Genomic DNA, 25,795 nt, shown 5'->3' with positions numbered 1-25,795 from the left:
ACAACTTAGTCTTATGTTGTTTCCTTTGTATGTGGTGAATTGCTTTTCTCTTGCTGCTTTCAGAACTTGCTCCTTCTCTTCAGTATTTGACAGTCTGATCAGAACATGTCTCAGAGTGGGTTTATTTGGATTTATTCTATTTGGCGTTCACTGGGCATTTATGCTTTGTGTATTTATATTGTGTAGAAGGTTGGGGAAGTTTTCCTCAACAATTTCTTTGAATACTCTTTCTAGACCTTTACCCTTCTCTTCCCCTTCTGGGACACCAATGAGTCTTAAGTTTGGATGTTTCATTTTATCTATCATATCCCTGAGATCCATTTTGATTTTTTCGATTTTTTTCTCCATTCTTTCTTTTGTTCTTTCATTTTCTGTTCTGTGGACTTCTAGGACACTGGGACATTGTTCAGCTTCCTCTAATCTTGTTTTGTGAATATCCAGAGTCTTTTTAATTTGGCCATTAGTTTCTTTTATTTCCATAAGATCTTCTATTTTTTTATTTACTCTTGCAATGTCTTCTTTATGTTCTTCTAGGGTCTTCTTTATGTCACTTATATCCTGGGCCATGGTCTTCTTGATGTCCTTTAAATCCTTTGCCATGTTTTCGTTCCTCGATTGTAGTTCTTGGGTTAATTGTGCAAGGTACTGTGTCTCTTCTTCTGATATCTTGATTTGTTTGTTTGGAGTTGGATTCTCCATATCGTCTGGTTTTATCATATGCATTAAGATTTTCTGTTGTTTTTGGCCTCTTGGCATTTGCTTTGCTTGATAGGGTTCTTTCAAGTTGTAAAAAAAAGATAACAATCTAATTTTTCAGAAAGTTTGGTGACGTACACTTTCTCTAACTAACCAGCAGATGGCGTCTGTGAGTCACCTATACCCTCAAGTCAGTTCTCCACCTTGTCCCTGCGGCGTGTGGGGAAATGATTCTTGTGGGGTTCAGATGGTGAACTCAGTTTGGGTGTGTTGCTGGAGCCGTCTGCCCTGAATGTGGGGCGTATGTACGGGTGCCTAGGGAGGAAGGGCAGCTTTAATATTCAAATCCCCCAGGTTTCCGGAGATTCAAGGCCGCCGCAAGAGTCTAAGCCTTCCTTTCAGTTCAGCCCCAGACCCTCTCTCTCGCTGACCCACTAACCACCAGACTTGGCGTAGCATCCCTGGGTTCTCCGAGCGGGTCCCCCCTCCCAGCCGCGATCCTCCAGGACCTCAGCCGAGGGAATGCCGTGCTACGTCACCAGTGCGTGCCATCCCTCAAGGGAAGCCCCGGGCTGCCAGGCCATGCAGGGGCACTCTCAGCCTGATGCAAAGATGGCCAAATGGGGCGTCTCAACCCCCACCTCCTCACACAGTTCTCCTTCCCAGCTCCGGGACAACTGGCGGGGCTCTGGGCTGTGGGCACGGCCCCAGGCAGGAGTTTATCCAGCCCTCCGGGGAGCCAGCTGCTAGCCGCGGGGCTTCTTTCTGCTTCCGGCTCTCCCCTCCGTTCCCCTGGCCCCGAGGGTATCTGCAGCGGCCTATCCTCCAGGTCAGACACCGAGAGGCCGGCCCAGCCCCCTCTTGCTGTATTTTACTGCATGCTTCCCACTATCGCAACTGCAGCCATTCCTGGGTTTTTCCCTTTTTCTTTTTTTTTTAAAAGAGCCAGTTGGTCTCCAAACACCAAGTCCTGGCTTCCCCACAACGCCGCGCAGCTGCGGGTCTTCCAGCCAGCTTACTCCCTCGTTTCAGAATGCAGACTCCCGGTTTCACCAGGTACTGGCCCCTGTGATACTAGGAGACCTCGTCCAGCTGGCGCATCGCTGTAACCAGTATTCTGGGTCACTTTCTGGTTTTTATCTAATATTTTTCACGGAGGTGTTTTTTTGCCCTGTCTCACCTAGCCGCCATCTTAGTTTCTTCCTTAATGCCCTTTCTAACCCCTCCAGCACTAGTTTTAATACTAAACAAACCAAATAAACTAGAACTAGCTCAGATGCAGTGTAACAAGACATAGCAGGGACTATCAACTTGGCAAGATAACTCCGAAGGTCTGGTAGAAAATTGCAATGAAGAAACTGTCTGTGTATATTGATTACACTATGTGAACACCCTGTGTGCACTTCAGATATAAAAGCCACTGTGTTAAGCCATTGTTTTTTCTGAATTCTCCTGAAAAGCTGCACATACATTTAATTTGTCTTTGTTTTGAAAGCACTGTTTGTGAAAGGTAGGGACATGGTGAGCTACCATCACAAGCTTCTCTTGGCAGAAGTACAGTGTTAACTTACTCTTTAGGTGCCCTGCCTGATCCTGAATCCCTGGGGAATGGTTTGCTAATGCTACTATTTTGCAAAACACCAGAAATGGATTGGCTTTTATAAAGGGGGTTTATTTGGTTACACAGTTACAGTCTTAAGGCCATAAAGTGTCCAAGGTAACACATTAACAATCGGGTACCTTCACTGGAGAAAGGCCATTGGCATCCGGAAAACCTCTGTTAGCTGGGGAGGCATGTGGCTGGCATCTGCTTGCTCCAGGTTGTGTTTCAAAATGGCGTTCTCCAGAATGTCTCTGTGTCAGCTTCTCAGGGCAAACTCTGGGCTAGTACCTCCAAAACATCAGCAAAACTCTGCTTTCAACGGCCGTCTTCAAATGTCTCTGTAAGTTGCAGCTCCTCTCTCAGCTCCTGTGCGTTCTTCAAAGTGTCCCTCTTGGCTGTAGCAAGCTCACTCCTTCTGTCTGAGCTTATACAGGGCTCCAGTAAACTAATCAAGGCCCACGCTGAATTGGCAGAGCCACGCCTCCATGGAAATCATCCAATCAGAGTTATCACCCACAGTTGGGTGAGTCGCATCTCCATGGAAACACTCAAAGAATTACAATCTAATCAACACTAATAGTCCGCCCACACAAGACTGCATCAGAGATAATGACATTTTGGGGGACATAACCCATCCAAACCAGCATAAGTGGGGAGGATGGTGGTGATGGTGGTGGTCGTGACAGTAATAGTAATGCTGGTAGTCCTGATGACAGTAATGAGATGATGATGACGGGAATGATGGTGGTGGTTATTGTGATAATAATGATGATGGCAAGATAACGGGTATGGAGATGATAGTGATGATAGTAATGGTGGTGGTGGTGGTGGTGATGGTGGTGGTGATGTTGGTTGTGACGATGATGATGGTGGTTGTGATGATGATCTTGACGATGATGGTAGTGATGAGGCTGATGGTGGTGGTGATGATGATGATAGTGATATCACAGGTATCTTTTATCGAATACATTCTGTGCTAGGTGCTGTGCTGAGTGCTGACTCCCTCTGTCCTACCCCACCCCTCATTTAATCCCCAAAACTGCCCCAGAGGGTGAGGTAACCCTGTTTTAAAGATGGAGCAACTCAGGCAGAGAGATTCAGGCCAGAGGCGGGCAGCCTAGATCTGGACTCCCAGCTCCGGCCCTCAAGCTCCTGCTCCCAGCCATGGGGCCGTATAACTACACGGCCAAAGGGGAAAGCTCCAGAGGGTTGGGAACACCCTAAAAACCAGGGAGTTCGTTCGGAACATCCTAAAAACACACACAAGGTTGTGTTTGGTGTACACTATTCTGGGGAAATAGGCTGCCATTTTCTTCAGCTTTGAAATGCATCTGGAGGCTGAAAAAGGTAGAGGTGAGAGCAAATCTGCCCCCATCCCTCCCATACCCGGGGGGCTACATCCAAAGAGCCAAGAACAAGAGTCAAGTAGAAAAAATGCAGCAGTGACAAGGACAGGCACCCAGAACCCCAAAGAACAACAAGCCTAACTGTTCAGAGGGGACTCAGAACAGTTAGGGGAGCTCTGCATCAACTTCTCCAAGAACTAGAGGCTGCTTTCCTCCCCCAGCAGTTCACCCCTGTCATGCCAGAGGAAGCTGGAAGGGGCATTTAATTATGTCAGGACTATATAGCAAATTCATAAAGCTCAATGATAAAAAAAAAAAAAAGATCCATTTTAAAATAATAATCACACTGTCAAATATTAAAGATGAAGAGAGAATTCCAAAAACTGCAAGAAAGAAGCAATGCGTCATGAACAAGGGAACCTCAATAAAATTAAGTATCAATTTCTCATCGGAAACCATGGCGGCAAGTAGGCAATAGGATGACATATTTAAAGAACTGAAAGCAAAACATTGTCACCCAAGAATTCAATATGTGGCAAAACTGTATTTCAAACATGAGGGAGGGATTAAGACATCCCCAGATAAACAAAAGATGAGAAAGTTTTTCACCACTAGACCAGCCCTACAAGAGATGCTAAAAGGAGTTCTGCAGGTGGAAAAGAGAGCACAAAAGATAGTAGATCAAAATCACATGTAGAAATAAAAATCTCCAGTAAAAGTAATGATATGTGTAAATAAAAATACCAGTATTTCTATATTTTTGGTTTGTAATTCCACTTTTTAGTTCCTATAGGATCTAAAATGCAAATGCATAAAATATAATGATAAATCACTGAGTGGTTTTGGACTCACAACGTATAAACATGTAATTTGTGACAAGAACCACATAAAGGTGGAAGGACAACGGGGTATAGGAACACAGTTTGCACATACCATGAAGTTGCCATCAAAGCAAACCTGATTGTTAATGGATTTAGGATGTTAAATTTAAACCCCACAGTAACCACAAAGAAAATAAAGAAAATGCAAGCTCATAGAGGCAGAAACTAGAACAAAGGTTGCCAGAGGAAGGGGGCATGAGAATGGGGAATTAATGCATAACAGGTGCAGAGTTTCTGTTTGGGGAGATGGGAAGTTGTAGCAATGGAAGGTGGTGAAGTGCTCCAACATTGTTGAGTATTTTTATCCCACTGAATGATATGCTTGGGAATGGCTGAGATGGCAAAATGTTGTATGTATATCCCCACAATTTAAAGAAATTAAGAAAGGGTAACTAAAGACACAGTAACAGTTAAACACAATACATGACCCTGGATCTAACAAGGGAAAAGAAAAGGCTCGGGAGAATATTATTGAGACATATGAAAAACTTGAAATATAGACTGTAAGCTTTATATCAATGTTAAATTTCCTGAACTTGATAACTGTACTTAAGGTGGATTCATAAGTGATATCCTTGTCCCTAGGAATTGTACATGGCAGTGTTATGTGTTCAAGGAGCATGATGGAAACGACTACACTCCAGTGGTCAGAAAAGGGACTGATAAATGGACAAACAGACAGATAGATGGAGTGACAGATGGGTAGACAGAATGATACAGAAAATGTGGCAATATGTTAAAATGGTGGCTCTGGGTATCTGGCGGGGTAGGGTATGTTGGAGTTCTCTGTATGGGATTTATATTATTTTTGTAACCATCCTGTAAGTTTGAAAGGATTTCAAAACCAAAAGTTAAAAAAAGAAAAGAAAAGACCATAATGAGGACCCAGTAAACGCCCATTAGAATGTCTCAAATTAACAAGACTGACTATCGCAAGGGTTGAGGGGACGGGGAGGGACCGGAGTGCTCATTCACTGTCAGCGGGAATGTAAAATGGTACAACCTCTTTGGAAAACACTTTGCAGTTTCTTAAACGCTGAAACACACACCTACCATGTCACCCAACCTACGTATTCCCAGGTATTTACCCAAATAAAGGCATATGCTCATACCAAGACTTGGCTTTACTTAAAAGCTAAAAACTGGAAACGACCCAAATGTCTGTCGATAGATGAACAGTAAACAGAGCATGGTGCAGCCATACGATACAACACCACTCAGCAATAGGCAACAACATGGGTGAATCTCAAAATAATCACGCCAAGTGAAAGAGGCCAGACGAGAAAGAGCACATACGGTACAGTTCCATTTTTATAAAATTCCAGAAAATGCAAGTTATAGTGGCAGAGAGCAGATCAGGGGCTGCCTGGGGATGGGGGGCAGGAGGGAAGGACCGCAGAGAGACCCGAGAGCCCCTTTGGGGTGATGGTTCCGCAGGTGAAGACAGATGTCAAACCGTATCAGACTTCATGCCTTAAGTATGTGCCATGTATTACGTCAGTTGTGCTTCCGTTAGAACCGTGTAGATAAATATCTCGCGTCGCCCCAACCCCTGCGGTGGCCTTTTAGTGCAGCATTTGATCGTGGCCAAGGCCTTGGGTTTCCACTTTACCTACGGACCGGACCCTGGGGGGCCTCCGGGAACTCAGCCACCTCCCCAGGTGAAGGCAGCAAAAACCTCTTTCGTCTCCAGGCAACAAAGCCAGCCGGGGGGGCCGCGGCCAGGGCACACCAAGCACCCCCGCCACTGGCTCTGAGCCCGCGCCGAGGGCCCCACCCTGCAGCCCGCCTGGCCCCCCCGGCACTGCCCAAGGTCTCCCCCAGGCCCAGGGCAGTGGCGTGAGCCCCCTGCTCCTGAGTCCTCTCGAGGGCGTTGATGCTGGTGGCGGCCCAGGACTTCCTGAGTGTTAAGCAGAGAGAGGGATGGACAGACGGCCCCGGACTTCCTGAGTGTTAAGGAGAGAGAGGGATGGACAGACGGCGCAGAGGGGATGTTTAGGGGAGTGCAGCGACCATGCGTGGTGCTGGGGCGGGGGGCAGGCATGACCCCGCACAATGCGAGGAGCCAATCTTAAGGAAAACCATGTTAAGAATAACGTATCAATACTGGTTCATTAATTGTACTCAATATTCCACGCTAAAGCAAGGTACTAATTACAGAGGAACGTGCAGGGCAGTGGGGAGGGGGCTGTGGAACCCTGTACTGGCTGTTCAATTTTTCTATAACTCTAAAACTATTAATTTTATGTTTAAAAATATATGTAGGGGGAAAGAGATGAAACAAAATAAGGTTCCAGTGGCTGAGAGACTCCAAATGGAGTCAAGAGGTCACTCTGGAGGGTTTTCTTATGTGCTATATAGCTACCCCTTTTTAGTCTTTAGTGTGTTGGAATAGCTAGAAGGAAATACCTGAAGCTGTCGAACTCCAACCCAGTGACCTTGATTCTTAAAGACGATTATGTAACTTCATAGCTTGTACAGTGTGACTGTGTGATTGTGAAAACCTTGTGGCTCACACTCCCTTTATCCAGTGTATGGACAGATGAGTGGGAAAATGGGACAAAAATTAGATGAAGAATAGGGTGGGACAGAGGGGATGGAAAGTTTTGGGTGTTCTTTTTTGCTTTTATTTTTATTTTAGAGTAAGGAAAAGGTTCAAAAATTGATTCTGGTGATGAATGCACAACTGTATGATGCTGCTGTGAATAACTGATTGTACACTGTGGATGACCATAGAGTGTGTGAATATATCCAATAAAACTGTATTTTAAAAAAAGTAAATGAAAATGGTGAGGGGGGGGAATAGAATGTTTTGGGTGTTCTTTTTTTATTTCATTTTAATTTTTATTTTTTGCAGTAATGAAAATGTTCAGAGATTGTGGTGATAAATGCACAACTATATGATGATACTATGAACTGATTGTACACTTTGGATGACTGTATGTTATGTGACTATATCTTAATAAAATTGCATGAAATATATATATACATATATAAATATGTAAAGTCTTAGTAGGCATATGGAAACAATTAAGAGCAAAATCAAGACTGTGGCTGGGGCCAGCCGAAATTGGAATGTTAGCAATTGTGTTTCAGGTAACCTGGGTCAACAGATCATCTCTGGGCCCTTCTGGCAACGTCCGTGCCCCTCCCCTGGATGCACCTGAGGCTCCGGGAAACTCCCAGCCTCTTGAGGACCGTGGAAGACCCCCACCTGTTCAGAAATTGACACCAGGGAGGTGACCCGGAAGCAGCAGGCGTCCCCAGGAAAGTGGGACCACCTTCCCCATCTCCATTACCCCCCCCTCCCGGAAGCAGCAAGTGGCTGCGGGAAGGGCAGGCAGTGAGGAGCAGGGGAGGTGCAGAGAGCGGGTGCCAAGACCGGGTGTCCATTTAGCTGACCCTGGGCCAGCCCCTTCTGCCCCAGCTCCCCTGCCGGTAAAACAGGGATAATTCCAAGCCTCCCAGGCCCGAGAGTGAACCACGGGAATCGAAGGCTGCTGCTCCCAGGGACATGCTTGTCCCGGACACACTGCTTCCAGCACCTCAACAGGACAGGAAAATCAGTTCTGCAAAACCAGTGAGTTCTCCAGGAGAGTTCACCTCCTCAGCTGGGATTAGAATCCTGACGTGCCTAATATCTCTGATGCCCTATCGGGCATCCATCCTTCCAGGGCCAAGACTGCCACATGCCACCTTCACCTCTGCAAGTTTTGAACATGCATTGGACAGCCAGGGTCACACCTGCTCGCCCTGGGCCAGCCTCAAGCCCGAGCCGCGGGGGCCTGGGGCCTGAAGGGGTTAAAGGCAGGACACGGAGAAGTGTGGCCTGTCATGGCTCTGGTTACGTGGCTTCGTTTGCCAGGGCCGTGGTCACAAAGCACAGCCGGCTTCAACAACAGGAATTGATCGTCTCAGTTCCAAAGGCCAGAAGTCCAAATCGGGGTGTTTGCAGGGCCGGGCTCCTGCCCTCTTAGAGAGGAGAATCTGCCCTGCGTCTCTGCCCTGCCTTCTGGCAGGGCTAGAAATCCACGATGCATCTTGTCTGCGGCGCACAACTCCTTCTCTGCCCCCGTCCCACAGCCATCTCCTCTCCTGTCTGTCTCCTCCTGACATGTCCACATTTCCCCCGCTTTAAGGACTCTAGTCAGGTAGGATTAGGGGCCCACCCTACTCCAGTTGGGCCCCATTTTAACTAATAACATCTTAAAAGATCCTATTTGCAAATGAATTCACATCCACAGGACTGGGGCTTAGGACTTGCACAGGTGTTTCTTGGGAACACAGTTCCACCATAAGAGAAGGCCTCCACCGGGGACCTGCCCCACAGGACTGCAGGAACCTGCCACCTGCCAGGAAGTGTGGGGGCGGAGGGTAGGCAGCGGAACAGCAGCCGGGGTGGGTGCAGGTATTCAGGGAGGGAGGTCCTGAAACAGATTTTGACATCCGGGATGGATCTGAAGAGGTAGGGCTTGGTTCTTAAAGAAAGAACGCTGCCTGCAGTAGGCACCTGTGTCTGTAGAACACCGTCCTTCCTATGCCTTAGGGCTGTCTTTATGACTGTCCGCAGGTCAGAGCAAATGACCCTCTGAAACGAGAGGTCACAAAAGTAGAGCCATGGCTGTGAGACACGGGGGCACACAGGAGCCCTGTGACCCTGAACCGTGACCTGGTCTCTTGGAGCCTCAGTTTCTCCATCCATGAAACAGGATGTGTCTGCATGCAAAAGAATCAAGTGGACCCCTGCCTCATACCGTACATAAAAATTAATTCAAAATGGACCAAAGACCTAAATGTAAGAGCTAAAACTATAAAACTCTTAGAAGAAAACATTCAGGTAAATCTCCATGACCTTGGATTGATTTGGCAATCATTTCTTAGATATGACACCAAAAGCACAAGCAACCAAAAAACAGGGAAGATAAACCGGGGTTCATCAAACTTTAAAACATTGGCAGCTCAAAGATACCATCAAAAAGTGAAAAGACAACCCACCGAATGGGAGAAAATATTTGCAAATCATATATATGATAAGGACTTGTATCTAGAACATATAAGGAACTCTTACAACTGAACACTAAAATGACAACCCAATTTACGAAGGGTAAGAATCTGAATGGATGTGTGTCCAAAGAAGATATGCAAATGGTCAATAAGCAAATGAAAAGATGCTCAACATCACGAGGCATCAGGGAAACACAAATCAAAACTACAATGAGATCCCACTTCACCCAAACCAGGATGGCTAAATCAAAAAAGCAGATAATATAGCAAGTGCTGGTGAGGACGTGGGGAAATCAGAACTCTTCCCCTGCTGGCAGAAAGGCAAAATAGTGCAGCCACTGTGGGAAAACAGTCTGGGAGTTCCTCAAAAGTTCAAACATGGAGTTGCCATATGACTCAGCAACTCCACTCCTGGGTTTATACACAAGAGAACTGAAAACACACCCCACACTTGTGCATGAACGCTCACCACAGCATTTCCAAAATGTGGAAACAACCCCAAATCCATCAACTGATGAATGGGTAAACAAAACGTGGCACATCCACACGGCGGAATAGTATTCAGCCATAAAAAGAATGGCATACTGCCACACGCCACCACACGTATGAGCCCTGAAAACACTGTGCTAACGAGAGACCAAACCAAACAGACCACATTGTATGGCTCCATTTCTATGAGTCACAGGGCCAGAAGAGGCAAAAGTGTAAACAGAAAGTGGTTGCCAAGGGTTGGGGGGAAGTAGGGCGAGATGGCTATGGGGTGAGGAAACTGTTACAAAATTGAAAGTAGTGAGGGTGGCAGATGCTGTGAACATACAAAAACCACTGGCTTGGACAGTTTAAATAGGTGAATTGTAGACTATGTGAATTATATCTCAATAGAACCCAAAATGGGGGGGAGGGCGCTGTACACCTGCCCAACAAAGTTTCTGTGACGTTTAGAAGAAATACAATACACAGCAGCCATTTGTAAGCAGCACATTATAGTGATAAAGATTGACCAGTCACCGGGAGCTGAGCACAAGACTTAAGGTTTGAAATCTCAGGGCCCAAGTTCCAGCACATGCCGCTCCTCCTAACTGCCTGGCAGTGTGCGGGCAGGGAAAAGCTACCCACACAACCGCTGGCAAGCTGGGGCTTTCATCTCCAAACCTGTCCTGAGCCCTCCAAAGCCCCAGGCTCTCTCTGCCCGGAGGTTGCCAGGCCTGGCAGCCCAGCTCCTTCAACGCAGCCCAATGAGGCTCAAAACCAATCCCCGGGGGGAAAACGTGCCAGGTCTCCACTGAGGAGCAATGCCAACGTGCCCACATTCAATCCGACACGACCCCCAGCACCCAGTGTCGATGCCAAACATTCCAGTAGATCTCCCCGCTCCCAAGGCCCAGGACAGGCTGCCCAGCCAGCCTGGCGAGCCAGGGACTGGCGAAGGTATCTGCATGGACAGAATTGTTCCGAGTCATCCTACCTTGTGGTGCCACAGGGTTGAGACGGCAGGAGGCTCAACATGGTCGCAGCAGCCTGGATGGAAGCCTGGACTCTGTTCCCAGGTCCCAGAAACCCCAGGGCAGTGACCGGCCTGCTGGAGGCCACCTGCCTGGCGAGCCCGCCAAGGCCGAGGGCCCTGGCTAGCAGCGTCATGGTGCCGGGAGCCTGCCCAGCTGGGCACCCGGGGCCCGGGCACAAGGCTGAGTAGCGGAGAGCTTGGCAGTGAGCCCCCTGGTCCCACCGGGCCTCCCCAAAGGAATGCAGCCGGCCCTGTGTCCCGCAGAGATCCCCTGGGACTGCCGCTCCTCCACTCCGGGGAAGCCGGCGGTCTGCTTCCGGAGCGCTGACAGGCGGCCCCTGCCCGTCCCGTGATGCAAGGAGGCCATGACTCGGCCTGCAATCACCGAGCCAGAGCTCTCCTAGGCAAGCAGGAGTGGGAGACAGGCCAGGCCCACAGCCTGCTCGCCTGCAGGGGAAGAGGGGGAGGGTGGGGCCGTGGGCCACACCCCGAGAGTCCCATCAAGGGCCCTCAATCCTGCTCCACCTCCTGGCAGGTCAGGGCACAGAGTCCCGGCACCGGCAGGGATCGGGAGCCGAGGCGGCTGGCGGGCTGCCCACTAGGACGCGGATCCCGTGGTAGCACGGAGGCTGCAGAAGGAAGAGGGCGGGCAGACCACAGCGGGCCGAGGGGCCAGTGCAGGGGAAGCTACCTGCTTAAGATTCTGGCTGTCAGACTGGACCCGCCTGATCCAGACGACAGTGAGAAGCTTCAGGACTCCATGCTGCCCCCACCCCACCCCGCCCCGAACCTCTGACAGGCAGCTTGGCAAATGCCAGCGCCAAATGCAGAAAACAGCTATTTAAAAACTGGAGGATCTCGCGGCGTCCTGGCTGCCCCCTGCCCAGCGCCCTCGCCAGCTCAGCACTGAGCCAGATCCTCTCCTAGCGGTGGTCTCCGGCCCCCGCTCTGGAAGGAGCTGAGCAGCCCTGGTGCACATCCCGGGAGCGTGCCTATCTGGCCCGATCTGTCTGGTGGTGCCTGAGAGCCTGAAACAGCACACTGGCCGCGGGCTCACTGTCCCAGAACCTGCCCTGCACGCAGAGGGCGGCTCCGAGACTCTTTTACCAGACGCGGCGGAAAAGCTGTCAAGTTGCGCCTGACTGGGACCAGGGATGGCTGGCTGCGGGCCGGGCAGTGCAGTGCCTGGGACCATAAGAAAACTGTTTCCCAGGAAAAGAGAGGACATGTGTATCCCTGTAAATGGGGGGATTCCGGGGCCTCAAGTGCAAGCCCAAAACCCAGGCCGCGGCAGAAAGGGTCAGCGGCCCCTCCGCTTTGGCCTGGAGCTATTCTGCAAACTGACCTGTGGCTAAGCCCTGAAGGCGGGCGCTCTCCCAGGGAATCTGTGTTTTTGTTTGCCTGTTAGTTCCTGGCATTCAAGGAAAGCTCTGTCATTAACACTAGCTGGATACAAGCTGAAGGAACAGATGCCTCAGGGTCTAAATTCCAGCAATAACACCTTAAAATATCAAAGTGCCCAAGTTTCAACAAGATTACAAACATACAAAAAACAGGAAGGAATGACCCAGGCGAAGGAGAAGATTAAAGCATTAGAAACCACCACTGAGGACTGGACCTGGGACATTCCAGACAAAGACTTTAAAAAGGGTCCTACAAAAATGTTCAGAAACGGATTGTGGTGATGAATGCCTACCTATATGATCGTACTGTGAACAGCTGATTGTATACCATGGATGATTGTATGGTATGTGAATATATTTCAATAAAACTGAATTTTTTTTTTTTTAAATAAGGGGTCCTACATCCAGTCTGACAGCCACCAAACTGTTGCTTCATCTAAGAATCACGAGAGTCTGCCTCAGGGACTTGATATTCTATATGGAACAGGAAAGGGAGATGAAATATTCTTGAGCTCTATATCTTGCCCTTCTGAAGTGATCACTCCACTGTCTATTCACATCCTTGCAATTTAGTGCTAAAGAAGATACAAACAGCATCGTTGTACTGTCCTGAAATTTCAATTTTTGGAAAATGATCACCAGTATGGAAGACCATTGTTTACAGTTACAAACTTTTATTAAATCTTACTTATCCCACAGGATTTTCTTAATTACTATAATTCAGCTTTATCTTCTGAAATTGGTTATGAGATACAGTTTACACAAAAATAGGTATCTGCCTACCTACGCATTTAATTACAGTAAGTTAAGGTTCTGTCTGTAGCTACCTGCTTTATTTGCCGAACTATTTTTAACAAGTGAAGTGTCCTTCCCTTATACACTGTGATGCAGGGGAAAGAAAGGAAAGGTCACTATTTATCCCAAGAAAAATGTATTTAATCCTATACTGACCCTGTCCCAAAATGTTAGATTTTGTGTTTAGAATCAGAAGTTCCTATGACAACCACCTTCTGTTGCTGAAGGTGGGCAGCCATGGAGCAGGGCCTGTGGTAACTTTGGTTGGCTGAGTTCCAATTTTTCCAAACCAGAGACAAATGGTAATAGTTTGTGCCTGCAGTTGCTATTCTCTGGTCCATATAACCACGTACTGTTTCTGATACCAAGTGAAGGGGCATCCTTCCCAGAAAAAACTTAAAATTGGAACTGCTGAATTCCTTGTGGAAAAACGGAAATGGTGGAAAGTATTGGAAAGAATCATGGGGCATTGAGTTCAAACTGATAAGGTGAAAATGAAAATGGAATCCTAAAACAGGAGATGTCCTGCTTATGCCTGACGTGGGCAAGGTGTCCGAGATGGTACTGGAACTCCAGAGCAACTGGTTTATGTTTTGTTAAAGTGAAAAATCACAATCGAACCAAAAAGGAAAATGTATCAAGCATTTTCAAAAAACAGGATTTCAAAAAGGAAGAGGATATTTTTTGTTTTTTATTTTTAAATCCCAAGAAGAGTAGTTTTTGTAAGTTAGAGCTTTTATTGTTCTCTCTTTTAAAATCTTAGTTACCCTATGTTTTAAATATCTTGGTGCATTTTAAAAATCCTAATTGGTGATTAGAAATTCTTGACAATAGGACTCTATTTTGAATTCTATACTTAAAAGGTACTATCAGCATCTCACTTTTGGGGATCTTAGCTCCAATATACTATGATAAGCACGTTATGCCTATTTATATGAGGAGGAAGCTGATGTTTTGCAAAGCAATCTCTCCTTTTTTTGTTGTCGTTGGCTGTTGTTTTTGTTTGTTTGTTTGTTTGTTTGTTTAATCCCATCTCTGTGGAATGTGGCTGGTGAAAAATAAAAGCTGTAATTAAAAACACGTGCATAAAAAATGAATAAATCCTTCAAGAAGGTTTACAAAAGGGGAAAAGCTGTACTTCTTAGGAAAGAAAAGAAAAATTCAAGGAAAAAACCCCTCAAATATTTTACTCTTCATCCTGCTCTTCCCTTTAGGAATATTATGGCCATATTCTAGACTATGGTAAGTTTTAAACTGGCCATATTTTTGTTTCAGTAAGTTGATAGGTAAAAGGCTATAAATTATGTGTATGTTAAGAGTACTTTGAGGAGGGATCTATACTCCAAGTTGTTTTTGTATATTTAAATGCTTAGCTTTATTTTTTGTCAAGTGCTGCATACTCCCATATTTGTATATAATCTTATTGATCAGATGTTTAAAATTATTTCAAATACAATATTAAAATAATTATTTTATTATAAGAGTAAAAAATAAATAAATAAATAAATAAAAATAAATAAAAAGGGTCCTAAATATGCTCAAAGAGTGAAAGGAAAACATGGACAAAGAACTAAAGGAAATCAGGAAAATAACAGATGACCACAAAGGGATAGAACAGATGACCAAAGAGACAGAAATTATGAAGAGGAACCAAACAAAGCTGAAGACCACAGTAACTGTTAAAAAAAAAAAAGAGCAAATTACAAAGAAGAAAGAAGGAAAGAAAATAAGGCCAAATTTTTTAAAATTCCAACTTCTATGTAATAAGTATGGAGGATAAGGAGGCTGTTCTAAAGAGTAATTGACATGTGAATGATTCGTTTTGTAATAATATGAAAATATTTTAAATATTAAATGCTTCTGTCCCTTCAAAAAAAAAAAAAGCAAGGTACAGAAAAATCTCTCTCTTATGCTTAAGAGTAAATATAGGTGTGTGCTTACAAGTATATAATGTGTCTTTGGAAACACACTAAAAAACGAATAGCAGTGGCTGACTCTGGGGGAGGGCAAAAGAGTGCCGGGGAGCACAGTGGGGACAAAAACAGCTTTTACTTTTTATTTCTTTTATATTCTGTACCATTAATATTTTTTTGAGTATTTACTGAAGTGTTTTTGCCATCTTTGTGTGAGTGTTTACTTGTTGATGGAAAGGCTTAATGACTTACTTTCTTAGGTGTAATCCTCCTGGTATCCTGGGATAAACCCCTCATGATTATAATGATAATGGTGGGTGTGGGGGGTGAGGGACAGGATAAAATTTTTTAAAATACAGAAAGCACAAAAATAATACAATAAACCATTGCCATTTGGGATTTATAAGTGTTAACATTCTGTCATATTTGCTGTAAGCTTTTTTTACAACAAAAGAAATAAAATACTGAGAAAAAATTACCACCCAAGAATTCTATATCCGGCAAAACTGTCTTTCAAAATGAAAGGGAAATTGAGGCACTCCCAGATCAACAAAAGCTGAGGGAGTTCATCACCACCAAAGCAGTCCTACAAGAGAAGCTAAAGAAAGTTCTGCAGGTCGAAAGGAAAGGACAATAAACCGATCGAAGCCGCATGAAGAAATAAAGAGCTCCAGTAAGGGTAATGACACAGGTAGATATAAATGTCAGTACTGTTGTATTTTTGGTTTGTAACTCCACTTTTTACTTCCTGTGGGATCTAAAGGGCAAATGCATAAAAAGAAATGAGAAATCAGTGGTTTGGGGCTCATAATGTATAAACATATGACAAGAGCTCCATAAAGGTTGGGGAGTCGAGGGGTACGGGAGCATGGTTTGTGTATGTTATTGAAGTTAACCTGGCATCAAAGCAAACCTGACTGTTACAGATTTAGGACGTTAAATTTAAGCCCTATAGTAAGCACAAAGAAAATAGCAGAGACTACCCAAGCTCATACAGACAAAAGTAGAGTAGGGTTGCCAGGGGCAGGGAGAAGCAGGAGTGGGGAGTTAATGCATAATGTGTGTGGGGTTTCTGTCCTGGGAGGGCAGCATGCTTAGTAGTGGATGGTGGTGAGGACCCACTGGGCGGTATGCTTGGGAGTGGGTGAGATGGGAAAGTGTACATTCTATATATATTATATTCCCCCAATAAAAAGAAAAAGAAAAAGCAATTAAAGAGACAATGACAATTAAAGTCAGTACATAATACTGGACGAGATCTAACAAGGGAGGAGAAAAGGCTCAAGAGGACATTACTGGGTCATATGAAAAAATTGGAATATAGACTGGAAGCTTTACATCTACATTAAATTTCTTGAACTCGATAACTGCACTTAAGGTGTTTATGTAAGTGAATATCCTTGTTTCCTAGGAAATATACCTGGCAGTATTAAGGACATGTACCTGGCAGTATTCGAGGAGCATGATGTGTACAATCTACAATCAAGTGGTCAGAAAATGGATTGATAAATATACAGACATATAGATGGACTGATAAATGGACAGATAGATAGTGGATCAGGGTATCTAGGGGGATGGCAGTATGTTGGAGTTCTCTGTATGGGGTTTGTTTTATTTTTGTAACTCTCCCGTAAGTTTGAAGTGCTTCGAAATAAAAAAAAAAATTTAATGCTGATTTCTGGGCACCCCCCCCCCCCAAGATATTGGGAGGCAGTAAGTCTGCAGTGGGGACACTGGAGCCCGTTTTTTCTTTTTTTATTCTTTATTGTGGAAAATATGAAACACTTACAAAAGTAGTCTGAGGTGAAAAGAATCCCCACGTACCATCAGGCAACTTCAAAACAATCAACTCCGAGCTAATCTGGCTTCCTCTCTGCTTCTACCCACTCACTCCACTCCAGATTATTTTGAAGCAAACCTCACTTTCAACAGCTTGGCATCTGTAAATATTTCAGCACATGTCCCTAAAGATAGACTCTTTAAACAATTATCCCACCTGAAGTATAATAAGAACTCCTTCATGTCATTCAGTATTAAGTGAGTGTTCAAGTTGTCCAGATCATGCCTGAAATGTTTTGAAATTTGCACGTGTTGACTTTCTTCCAAACCACCAAGAGCTGGAAAGAACCCAGCGTTCCACAACTGGTGGACAGATAAACTGTGCTACACCTGCAAAACAGAACTCTACTCAGATAAAAAGGAAAGAAGTACTGAAACACACAAGACATGAGTGAAGCTAAAAAGCATTATGCTAGACACATGATCATATTTATATGAAATTATAGAAAAGGCAGAACTAGAGGGCTAGAAGGCGGATCTGTTTGCCAGGGCCAGGGGGTGGGGGAGGGAAGTGACTGCAAAAGGGCAAGTGGGGGGCTTTTTGGGCATGATGGAAATATTCTATGTCACAATGGTCACGACACAGGTGTAGCCAGTTGTCAAAACTCGGTGATTTGTACACTTAAAATAGGTGCATTTTGTTGTATGTACTTGATATCGCAATAGAGGTATTTTCAAAAAGCACAACCACAACACAATTATCCCACCTAAAACGAAAAACTGTAATTCTTTCATATCATTAAATATCAAGTGACTGTTCAAGCTTCTCCAATCATCTCATAAATGTTTTTAAATCTGCATTTTTTTATTTTACTTTCAACTGAAGTATGATACACATGTGGAAAACCATGTATGAAAAGCTTCCCCAGTTACTGAGGGGTGGGCAGGCCATGGAGAACGTGACTGCATAACTGATCTTCCTCCCCAGGACGCCTCTGAGAGTGAAAGAATCTGCCAGCTGGGAATCTGGAGAAGCCCCCTGAGCCCCCAAGAATGCAGCCAACCACAGGGCAGTGGTCCCACAGGATAAAGTAACCCCTGGCCCAACCGAGACCAGGGAGCTGGCCAGGGGTGGTGCCCGGTCGAGGACAAGGCCAGGCCACCTGTCCCACTTACAGGGAGAGAACGGGCTGTGGGGCAGGGCCCAGGCCACCCCAACCACAGGATCTACTGGGCTGCCGAGGCTGTGCCGTCCTCAGGGGAGCCAGCCCCAGTCACCGTTTCATGGGCTGTTCGGGAATACGGGCTCCGAGTGTGAGTTCTGTAAATCAGATCCTAAGTTCTCATTAATTTCAGTGTAAAATTGAAGACAGGGCCCCAAGGGGAAAAATTTCAACCCCGTAACAGACTAAAATTTACATCCACCCAACTAATGTTTAGTGGCATTATTTCCCAGATGCCAGCCACGGTTGTGGGCATTTGTGGGACAGCAGTGAACAAAGCAATCCCCAGCCACATGACACTTTCTAGTAGATCTGCATTTAAGAGTGTGGGATCAAAAAGACTTGGAGATTTCACACATCTCCCCACAAACAAAGGATTCCGAGGTTATCTGCAGGCTGGACCATGTCCACACCAATGTCACCTCCATCAGGAAGCAGTCCCCAGAGAGCTCTGAGCTTTCTCTAGGAAATGCTTCCTCCCCTAAAGGCCGACCAGTGGATTCTGATTTTTAAATTCCTCTACAGATGTGCTGTCCCATGAACGAGCCACTGCCATGCACGACTGGCCACATGCAGCTACTGACAATTAAATTCAACTTCACAAAATCAAAATTCCCCTTCCTCTGCTGCCACATTTCGGGTCCCCAGTAGCCTTGCAGCAAGTGGCTGCCACGCATGTCACTGCCCTGCGACGTCTACCCTCCCTGACGGAAAACCTGCGCCAGGGACGTCCTCCAGCTTTAAGTCCACTGCTCTGCCACGCTGCTGCTGGGGCCACCGCGGGCGCCATCTGTGAGCCTCACGCGGGAGCACAGCACTGAGCTTGGGTGAGCAGAGGGGAAGATGCCCCAGCCACGGTGGGAGCACCTGGCAGGGAGACCCACAGCTTGACTTCGGTGACACCTTGGACAAGTGCTCTCATCCTGGACAGCCTCGTTTCCCCCATTGAATGTAAAGTGACAGCTGGGCTCAGGGACATCCAAAGGTCCTCTCAGGCCTGAGTTCAACAAGGAAAAGAGTAATCCACAAAAGAAACATTAATCAGCTTTACCCAAAAGAAACGCATCTCCCTGGCTGGATCAAAGGTAGGGGAGACAGCGCCCCTCAGTGGCCTGGCTCTCTGGGCTCTCACAGGTAAACAGTCCCCCTGGGGAGCTAGCCTTTCTATAACCTGCCACCACGCCAATACCGTTACATGATCTCCAGGGCACCGACAAGGAAAATGAGGCAGGACGAGGTTAAGTCAAGACGCGGAGCTGGGGTTCAAGCCCTGGCGGGGGCCTCCTGAGCCTGTGCCCCACTTCTCAGATAAAAGAGCTACCATTTGCTTGCAATGTGCCAGCCATTCTCAGCCATTCTGCCAGGTTCAACTCTTAATCGTCTATGGTGGTGGCAATTTTAGCATCCTCTCCCTGCCATACTGCAGATCCCTTAAGACAGGGACTGAATTTCCCCCTGCTGGTTTCTCTCCCAGTTGCTTGGCTCCTTGGAGCTGTCCAGTGCAGCCTCGTTAAATTAGTGGGTTTGTCTATTCTAGGCCAGGAGGCTCCTCTTTCAATGTGGGGTGTCAGCTCAGATGGCCTTAAAGGGCTCCCCACCCCACTGTACCCCTCTCCAGTGTCCTAGGGCTTCTCTGGGCCAGACCTGCGTGACCTCGGCTCTCTTCACCCTCCCTTCCCAACTCTGCTGCTGGTCAGGCCGGCACCTGATGCTCATCTCAGCCAGGCATCAGGCCTCACATGTCCCCGGGCCAAGTGGCCACTTAGAGACAATATCTGATTGTGAAGCCAAGGCAGCTCAGTCTGTACAATGGAGTAAGAATAAGAACTCAACTTGTGGCTGCGTAGAAATAGCTAAGCCTATACAGAAACCTATTGATCTCAGGAGCAGGTTTTTAAAAGACAATAGATGCATCATCATCCTGTCGAACTTAAAGTCCAGCCTTACACAGGTAGATTTAAATCAATATTTTATTTACTTGGGGGAGTAGTGGAGAAAAACACTGGATCTGGAGTCAGAAGACCTGGGTTGGAGGCCTGGCCTTCAAGCCCTTAGGAGGTGGAAGGTTGAGAGTTGCCCAACCTTCCAGGACCTCAATTTCCTCCTCTTCTCACAGCACAATTGGTGTGTCCACCTCCTGGGGAAGTGGAGCAAACCAAGTGAGAAGAGATATGTGCAAGTTCTCTGCAAATAACGAAGCCCACAGTCAGCTGGCCTATCCCGGGCAGACCCAAATTCAAGGACCTGAATCCAGGAGCGTCTGTCTCCAGTGACCTCTAGTGTCCTTGCCTGGAGACCCTGGTGTGTGTGGGACCAAGACGTTCACACAGCCAGCAACAAGGCACCTGGAGCAGGGGTCTCCAAAAGATTTCCCATCTCTAGAAGAGTCAAAACTGACCTTGAGGTCAGGAGAGGGGACAGGGACAGGAAGCCCCGTTTATCAAGCATTTACTATAAGTGCCCCATTCCTTGACTCTTCCCAGGAGATGCTGACATCCACAGGTAACTGACTTGCCTCAGGTGGTCCTGGCTTCGGACCCAAGGTCAGCGATTCCAGACCCCAGACTTAATGAACGTGTGCCCAAAACAAGGGGCAGCCCTCTCCGGGAAGGGCCCCATCCGGCATGACAGGTCATGTTGCAGGCCTAGCTGGCCACGCACAGAGGCCATGCCGCCAGCAGCCATGCCCTGAGCTCACACTCAGATGCCAGGCCTGCCTCTGCTTCCGATTCCGTCCAGACCTGAAAGGTAACCTTGAGGCTGCCCTCCCCACCCCCTTCGGGAAAGGAGCTCGCTCATGATCTCCGGCTTCCTCCGGGGGCCTCCATCAACTCACCCGGAGGAGGAAGCGGGGCGCTGGGAAGACATCCTTTGCCCCTATTGTGTACGATGCTGCCGAGCCTAAACGGACCCTTCCTTTGCTCGGCAGTCAACTGTTTGGGGGAAGAATATTACCCATTCTTCCTTCGAATACCCTGCTCTCCGAAAAAAGCGAGGCAGTGCACTGACCAGGGGCTGGAGATCTGCCCCCCACGAAGGACACCGCCGGTGCCGCCCTGAGCGCCGGGTACCGCCCTCCACAAACCGGCGTGTTTGGTGAGCTTTGCTTCACCGCCGAGATAACGACCTTCAATCAGGAGGAGAAAAAGACCTCTGGGGTGAAGGGAGAAGCGCTCTGGATTGATGAGGTGGGACTTGGAGGGGCGCAAGGGGTTGTGCCAGGGACCCCCGCCCGGGGACCGGCGCCAGGCCGCGTTGCCGGACCCCGTCCCTACTCCGACTCCTCGCCCGGGCGGCCTGCGTGGCCACGGCCGCCCGTCCCGCCGCGCTCGGGATGCAGGCGGGAGGCCCGCGCGAGCATCGGACCGCCGAGGCGCATCCCAGGCGCGCGGGGACCGGGAGGGGGCGCGGAGGGGGGCAGGCGGCCCCGCCCGGCATCGCCCCTGCAGTGCAGCCCCCCGCTCCGCCAGGCGCCGGGAGTGAGGGAAACGCGGGGAGGAGGGATACTCTAGACCAGGCCGGGGGCGGGATCGGCAGGGCGGTGGCCGCGGGGACCCGAGGGCCGGGCCCGGATGAAGGGGAGCGGGGCGCGGGCAGGCCCGGGGCCGTCAGTCCGAGCTCGCGCCGCCGTGCCGGCGCCACGCGGGCCGCCTCCCTTACCGGCAGATCTGGATGGCCGACGGGGTCTCGGCAGCGGAGTCCGACATGTTGGCGGCGGCGGCGGCGGGCGGCGGGAGAACAGCGCAGGTGTCTGGCAGGCCCGGCGCGGAATGAATGAGCCCGGGCGGCGCCATGGAGGGGGAGGGCGGGGGCGGAGTCATGGCGCCGGCGAGGCGGAGCCTGCGCGCCGGGGGCGAATCGGACGCGGCCTCTCCCCGCGGGCCCCGCCCCCTCGCGGGCCCCGCCCCCCGCCCCGCCCCCCAGTCCGCCAAGTCGGCGGCTGGCGGCGCTGGCGCGGGGCTCGGGTGGCGGCGGGTGTCGCGGCGGGTTGCCGCTTCCAGAAGGTTCTGCGGCGGTTGGGCTGCGCCGGCGCGAGGAAGGCCCTCGAGCCGCGGCAACCTCGCTTCCCGCCCGGCCGCGGCGAGGGCTGGTCTTGGGGCGCTGCCAGCCGCCGCGTCAGGCGCCCCGCGCGGAGGAAGGACGTCGGAGGGCGAGCGCGGCAGGCCCCTGGGCGGCCCGGAGACCCGGAGCCCCCCGAGAGGACGCCGGGCGGCCCTCAGGCATTGTCGCTCCTCTCCAGCTCGGCCGTGAAGAACTTCGAAGGCGCCCCCGGAGCGCGGAGGGGCGGCGCGGCCGCCGCGGGGGGCTGGCGAGGGAAGGCGCCTGTGTCCGCTCCGCCCGCTGCTCCGGCCCGGGCTCCGCGGCGAGGACTTCCTGGGAGGGCCCAGCACTGGCCCGGGGGTCAAAGGGCTGCCCGGGAGCCCGAGGAGGCGGGTCTGCCGGTTGCGCAAGGTGCGCTTGGAGCCGAGCCTCGGCCGCCCGGGCACGCACCGTCCACCCAAACTCGGAAGAAACAGGGGAAAGGGGGCTCTCCGTGGCCAGGAGGGCAGCGAGCTTTTCACTTCACCTGCACTTTGGCGTCAACCAATAGTCTGCGATGGACATTGATTGTTTTTGTTCTCAAATAAAAAAAACTCGAACTGTCCCGTGCAATTGGAGCTCCCCGTTTATATCAGCACAGGTTCCGGAAGGAGGCTGTGCCTCTGGGCTCGCCCTGGCTGTCCCTGCATTGCTAGACCTCGAGGTGGGGGGTACGGCCCAAACCGTCAGGCCTGGCCATGCTTTCAATGTTGTTACCCCAGTGCTGATGTCAAGAGCCCCCAGGCCTCTTCCCAGTATGGACCCTGATGTGGGTGGATTTTCCAGTGAGGATGGTGGAACCCTGTCCTCACAGTTAAACGAGGGGGCGGGGGCAGGGATAGTCCTCCCCTTCTGGCCTGTGTGAGGATTAAATGGGGTAACGGGCCTAGCACATTAGTAAATTAGGACCTTCGTGCCTCTTTATTCTGGGCTTCCTACTCCAGCACTCTCTCTAAACAGCCCTTCCCAGAGCCAGTGCGATGGAGCAAAGATTTGCTAAGGCCCTGTGTGTCTTGGCTTGTTCCTCCGGTGAGCAGGGGAAACGGTTCACTCTTCCTGATTGAGAGACAAATTGGGGATGCAAAAAGCCCAGCGCTGACCACACGTGTGCTGGAGAAATGCCTCGGCTGGAAGGATGGGCTCGGTGATTCGGAGGGAAATAGCCTGGTCCCTCTCGGGAAAATGGAGTGCGCTGGAACAACACTTGCACTTTTGGGGAGGAGTGTGGCTACCCTTGGGCCACATCACCGCTCTCAGGTGTCAGTGGGACCCCGGGAGGATGGCAGCCCACCCTGGGATGTTATTGGGTCCTGGACTCTGCAGAGAACGCAGTGTTCCAGGATTAATCCCTTGGCAAGATCATGGGTTGTTTATGAAGTTCCTCTGCTTTCAAGTATAGCACTGGGAGGCCCAAACCCTTAGCAAAAATGGTATGAGTTATTTTTGCCATAATGCTGATAATTTACCTGGATCTATCCACGGCCTCTTGCCCTCCCATTTTATGTTTTCTACTTTTTCTCCAGCTGCTGGGCCATTTCTATCCCTTTCAGCAAAAATTTCTCAAGAGAATTGTCTATACATTCACTTTTTCTACTCCCATTCTTTGGAACCCATTCCATTCTGCTTTTTGTCTCTACCACTCGATTTATCAAGGCCAATGATGCCTTCCAAGTTGCTAAATTCAGTAACCCATTGTCAGAAGTGGTCTTCCTGGACCTCTCAGCAGCATGTAGCAGAGGTGCCCCCTCTTCTTGAATCGCATCTCTCCCTCCTTCTGGCCTCTCTTCTCAGCTTCCTCTGCTGGTGCCAGCTCACCTCCGTAGTCTCCAACCTTGGAAGAAGCCCTGAGCAGCGACTGGCCTCTCAAGGCCACATGCTGGCTGGTGACTCTCAAGTTCCATCCATGCACCAGCAACCACATTTATGCCTCTGGCCTGGACCCCTCCCCTAAACTGCAGACTCTGCCCTCTCGCCTTTTCAGTCTCACTCTGCTTGTGCAATGGGCACCTCACACTCACCTGGCCTCGTCCTCCCCAGGAACTCACTCCTCTTGCAGTCTCCCCATCTCGGTTCCTTCCCATTGCTCAAGCTAAGAACCCAGGAGTCCTCCTAGCTCTCCCATTTCTCTCACCCCGCATCCCACCCGTCAGCATAAATCTAGAATCAGATCGCTCTCACCATGACTTTCAAGGCCCTGGCCAACCCCACCCCGCAGCCCCTATGATTTCATCTGTCGTGCTCGCCCTCTACTCATGCAGCTCTGGGCACTCCGGCCTCCCTGAGGGTCCTTGGATATGCCGGGCTGGCCCCAGGGCCTTTGCACTTGCTGCTCCCTGTGCCTGGACCATCCCTCCCCCAGGCATCTGCAGGACCCCTCCCCGCATTCCCTGCAGCTCTTCACTCAGATATCACCTTACTAGTAAGGCCTTCCCTAACTGCCCTGTCTAAAATTGAGACTTCCCCACCCTCCGCCAACACTCCCTAGCCTCTTCCTTGCTTTATTTGTTTCCTTAGCACTGACCCCATTCAACATGTTTTACTCTCTTATTTATTGTCTGTCTCCCCCAGTGTGTGTTCCTTGAGAGCGGTAATTTGGAGCCATCTTGTTCACTGCTGTATCCCAAGCCCCTAGAAGGGTGCCTAGCACCTAATGGACACTTAATGTTTTTTGAGTGACCAAATCTGTAGAGGTGATGGAATCACTGACAGCAGATATTTCGTTCATTATAATTAATTTGCATACTCTTTCTTTGGACTAGAAAAATACTATCCACGAATTGTCAATTTTGAAAAAAAATCTTTATTTACTGTTTAATAACTTTCTGATTTTTAAGAAACTGTTGACAGTGGTAACCTTTGGGGAAAAGGACTAACTGGTGAGGCCTTTACTTTTCTTTATTTTTGTACTGCTACCATCTTCTGACCACAGATCTATTTTGTTTTATCTTTTTCATGTCAATATGGGGTATTGGATGTGAGATAATAGGAATTCTTATACCCCAGTGGTAGGAAACAGATGAAAATAATTACTAAAGTTGAAACTAACCATCCCCTTAACCCTGCAATTCTACTACTAGATATCTATAGTCTATATTTTAAGCATGAGTGCACCAGGATGCACTTAAAAGACGGTTCATATATATGTTACCAGAATAAGGCTTTTTTTAAAAACCCATAGAACTGTACAACACAAAGAGTGAACTCGAATGTAAATTATGGAGTTTAGTTACTATAATTCTAAAAATATTGGTTTAGCAATAGTATCAAAGCTACCATACTTTGCACGCATGAAGCAAAATGTTGATAATAGGGAAAGCTGGGTGAGTATGTGGACACTACTTTCTGCATGACCTTTCTGTAAACCAACAACAGCTCTATTAAAAAAAGACATTTTAAAAGAGGTTCATAACAGCACTGCTTGTAATAATTTCAAACTGGAAACAACCCAAATGTCCATCAACAGAAGACTGGATCAGTAAATTGTAGGCTATTCATCAATGGATTACCAAATTGCTCTGGAAACAATGAACTACAGTTAACACACCACAGAGAAGAAGCACAACCCTGA

The 25,795-nt window shown here is 48.5% G+C and overlaps 1 protein-coding gene across 2 annotated transcripts in view; it reads right to left on the bottom strand.

Moving 5' to 3' along the window:
- The window catches only part of ACOT7 (acyl-CoA thioesterase 7), a 100,432-nt gene extending 77,922 nt beyond the window's left edge, over positions 1 to 22,510 (bottom strand). Inside the window, exon 1 of one of the 2 annotated variants that reach the window (XM_037828658.1) lies at positions 21,808 to 22,510. In XM_037828658.1, coding sequence (XP_037684586.1) covers positions 21,808 to 21,968 — 161 coding nt within the window. In that variant the 5' untranslated portion in view covers positions 21,969 to 22,510. Of the gene's footprint in view, positions 1 to 10,995; positions 11,434 to 21,807 lie in introns of those variants that run through there. The other variant, XM_037828657.1, reaches the window with a different exon arrangement.
- Positions 22,511 to 25,795: the final 3,285 nt, after the last annotated feature.

Source organism: Choloepus didactylus, chromosome 2 (assembly GCF_015220235.1).
Source record: "Choloepus didactylus isolate mChoDid1 chromosome 2, mChoDid1.pri, whole genome shotgun sequence".
In the NCBI taxonomy this organism is placed as follows: domain Eukaryota; kingdom Metazoa; phylum Chordata; class Mammalia; order Pilosa; family Megalonychidae; genus Choloepus; species Choloepus didactylus.
Note: the sequence above shows the minus strand (reverse complement) of the source record. Positions and strands in the feature narration are given on the sequence as shown.